Raw genomic sequence first — 3,508 nt, forward strand, 5'->3', positions numbered from 1 at the left:
AAGTTGAACTTATGAAAGAGACATGTTCTCTCAACATCCTTATAAGTTGAACTTATGAAAGAGACATGTTCTCTCACCATCCTTATAAGTTGAACTTATGAAAGAGACATGTTCTCTCACCATCCTTATAAGTTGAACTTATGAAAGAGACATGTTCTCTCATCATCCTTATAAATTGAACTTATGAAAGAAAGTGAATTTGTATATTCATCTTGATCTTTTTTTTTGTTTTTGACGTACGATTTTTTACAGAATGTTTTATGTATTTTTGTTATTCAAGTATTATCAAACCGAAAACGCTGATTTTGGAAATAGGAGTATCATTGGTGAGATATGTTCCAGATTTATATATCAAAAAATGAAGTTGTCTGAAAAACAAATAAACGCTTACGGCCTAATTTATATAATAATAATTGTTTTGAGAAACTTATGTTAATAAGTTATGTTATGTTAATAATGCGTAACTATTAACCATGTACAACTCAACACTGTTAATTTAAAAATAGAGGAATGCTAACAATATCGCACATCGAATACCATCTGCATTTGTTATTATAAAATGTAGGTTTCCATCGAGTGTTTAGATCCTATGAAATATTGTTACATTAGCAATAACTATGTTGCAGAAAAAATCATTTTGAGGGGGGAAAAAACGTATTAAAAAGTACAATGTAATGTAGTTGAAATATTATTAATTTTCATTCTTCTAATTTTTGAAAATATATAGGCCTAACATGGTGTCTTATGATGAGTATAATTAATTATAATCATGCTTCGTTAGCTTGTAAAAACCGTTCAATCTATAACAATTATAGTTGTAACAAATAGCCTATATAGATAGTGTTCCGGCCATTATATTGTTCATCGTATCCCAACCGGCCTGAAGAGCTTTATATTGAGCGAAACGTAATGGATGTGACGAATATGGTGTGGTTGAAAAACTATTATCGTAAACTCTTCTTACTGAACATCTCTAAGGGACTAGATTAGGAATGTAGTACCAAAAATATAATAGGCCTAACGTGATGTCTTATAGCAAGTATAATTAATAGCAATAATATTAGATAAGCAACAAACAATCTTCTTACATATTATAAAACAGTCTAATAAATCTCGGTACCCAACTAATGAAACAATGCATTCAAATCTTTATCAGTAGAAACATAAGAAAAGTATTTTAAATTAGCCATACTGATTGCCAAGGTGATTTTTAGCTTTGCTCTAAGTAATAGGTTCTGTGATGGGAAATTAATATTAATTAATAACAAATTATGATATAACACTTTGCCTAAAGCACTCAGCTTGACAAGAAAAAACACACAATAAAAACCCTAATAATGATAATGTCTCCATGACGTCAAAGAAAATCAGTAGCCTATTGGTCTGACAGTTATTTACACAAAAGGCTAGCCTAGTTTTACAGTTGCGTCATTTAGAAGGTTTTTTTTATCATGTTTCTATTCTGCGTTTAGGTTGTACTGTAACAGAGATAAATAACTTTTGTTTTACACTACATTACACACACATCTTTACTGTTCTAATTAATTAATGGTTAAATTTGCTTTCTCAGTTACGTTCAAAGTTTATCAGAATATTTGTATATATTGTTAACCAGCAGATTTTTTTTCAAAGAATTGATCACTTTTCAGTAACCAACAAATAATAATTATCGGTATAATTAGAATATTTGTGAGATTACTGTTAGTAATTATAATAATAACATTTTCATTTAAACCCGTCTGTTGGCAGCAAAAGCCAACGAAATGGCCCTAAGGCTAAACATCTAATGTAAACAAAAACAAGAGAGTGAGAAATAATACATAAGGAACAACGTTTATAACTACCGTCGTGTTCCCATTGTTGTAAGGTTCTTCTTCGCTGTCAACTAACACTCTATACAATCCACTAGAGATAAAGAGGTGACCAGCCCGAGGTCACTGACCACATGACACGTAATTACAAAGTTACAATAACTGATCACTTGAACTTTTGGCTTCTTGGTACGCCGATAATCTGTACCTAGCCTAATGGAAGACAGCGACAGGACTAAACTCAGTCAGCTACCCAATCAACCTAGGGTGAAACACAATAGAAACACGCCGTAAGGACACCCGTGAAGCCACCTGAAGTCGGGGTGAGGTCGAGTCGAAAATATACAGCACTAACTTTTACACTGTTATTGAATTTTCTATGCCGTACAGGTAACCCAAAAATATGGTCTCCTTACCCCACACACTAGATTACGCCCCGCCCTTCGGGATCTGGGTGGTAGTTTGGGGAGGAGGCATTCTCCAAATAAGGCGGACACTACACAAGAAACCGCTAGGTGAAAGAAGACGAGAGAGCGTTGCTAGCGCAGAATTAAAAGAATCTTAAGTCAGCTTATTTATTTAGATCATGGACGAGAGAGCGTTGCATTTCAGTTTGGCAGAACTAGCTCGCTTTTCAGAAAGTGGGTGTAAAATCTGAGTCAGTGGGGTTCCTGGGTGGTCGAGAGCTAGCTTATTATTATTATTACGATTAACGCTAAAAATGAGCTAATAGTATTAATAAGACTGTCTTTCTTCTATCACCAAATTTAGAAAACGATTTCATTAAAAAACTGAAAGAATAAAGTAATGGCTCTCATAATTATTTTTTGGAAAGAAATTTTCTGAGACTAGTCCATGATGAACCGTATGAATAATAAACAGAGAATAAATGTATAGTTTTTTTGTTTTGTATTTCTACACCTATTCTTATGGATGAAAAATGTCTCCTTTTAAAAACTATACGATTTTATAAAATTCTTGTTTTGGTCATATTACAGTCTTACTCGACTCCTCAACTCAAGTAAACTTCGATTTTCTAGACGTTACTCACTACTGAGACATCCATTGTATAGTTGACTCACTACTGAGACATCCATTGTATAGTTGACTCACTACTGAGACATCCATTGTATAGTTGACTCACTACTGAGACATCCATTGTATAGTTTACTCACTACTGAGACATCCATTGTATTAGTTTACTCACTACTGAGACATCCATTGTATAGTTTACTCACTATTGAGGCATCCATTGTATAGTTGACTCACTATTGAGGAATCCATTGTATAGTTGACTCACTATTGAGGAATCCATTGTATAGTTGACTCACTATTGAGGCATCCATTGTATAGTTGACTCACTAATGAGGAATCCATTGTATAGTTTACTCACTACTGAGACATCCATTGTATAGTTTACTCACTACTGAGACATCCATTGTATAGTTTACTCACTATTGAGGCATCCATTGTATAGTTTACTCACTACTGAGGCATCAGTTGTATAGTTTACTCACTATTGAGGCATCCATTGTATAGTTGACTCACTACTGAGACATCCATTGTATCGTTGACTCACTATTGAGGCATCCATTGTATAGTTTACTCACTATTGAGGCATCCATTGTATAGTTTACTCACTACTGAGACATCCATTGTATAGTTTACTCACTACTGAGACATCCATTGTATAGTTT

General features: G+C 33.6%; 1 protein-coding gene across 1 annotated transcript in view; it reads right to left on the reverse strand.

Moving 5' to 3' along the window:
* LOC106471592 (muscle M-line assembly protein unc-89-like) overlaps positions 1–2,128 on the reverse strand; it is a gene marked incomplete at its 3' end in the record, with an annotated part of 69,587 nt that extends 67,459 nt beyond the window's left edge. The window contains exon 1 of the mRNA XM_022400209.1: positions 1,845–2,128. Coding sequence (XP_022255917.1) covers positions 1,845–1,858 — 14 coding nt within the window. The remainder of the gene's footprint in view (positions 1–1,844) is intronic.
* Positions 2,129–3,508: the final 1,380 nt, after the last annotated feature.

Source organism: Limulus polyphemus, unplaced genomic scaffold (assembly GCF_000517525.1).
Source record: "Limulus polyphemus unplaced genomic scaffold, Limulus_polyphemus-2.1.2 Scaffold4718, whole genome shotgun sequence".
NCBI classification, from domain to species: domain Eukaryota; kingdom Metazoa; phylum Arthropoda; class Merostomata; order Xiphosura; family Limulidae; genus Limulus; species Limulus polyphemus.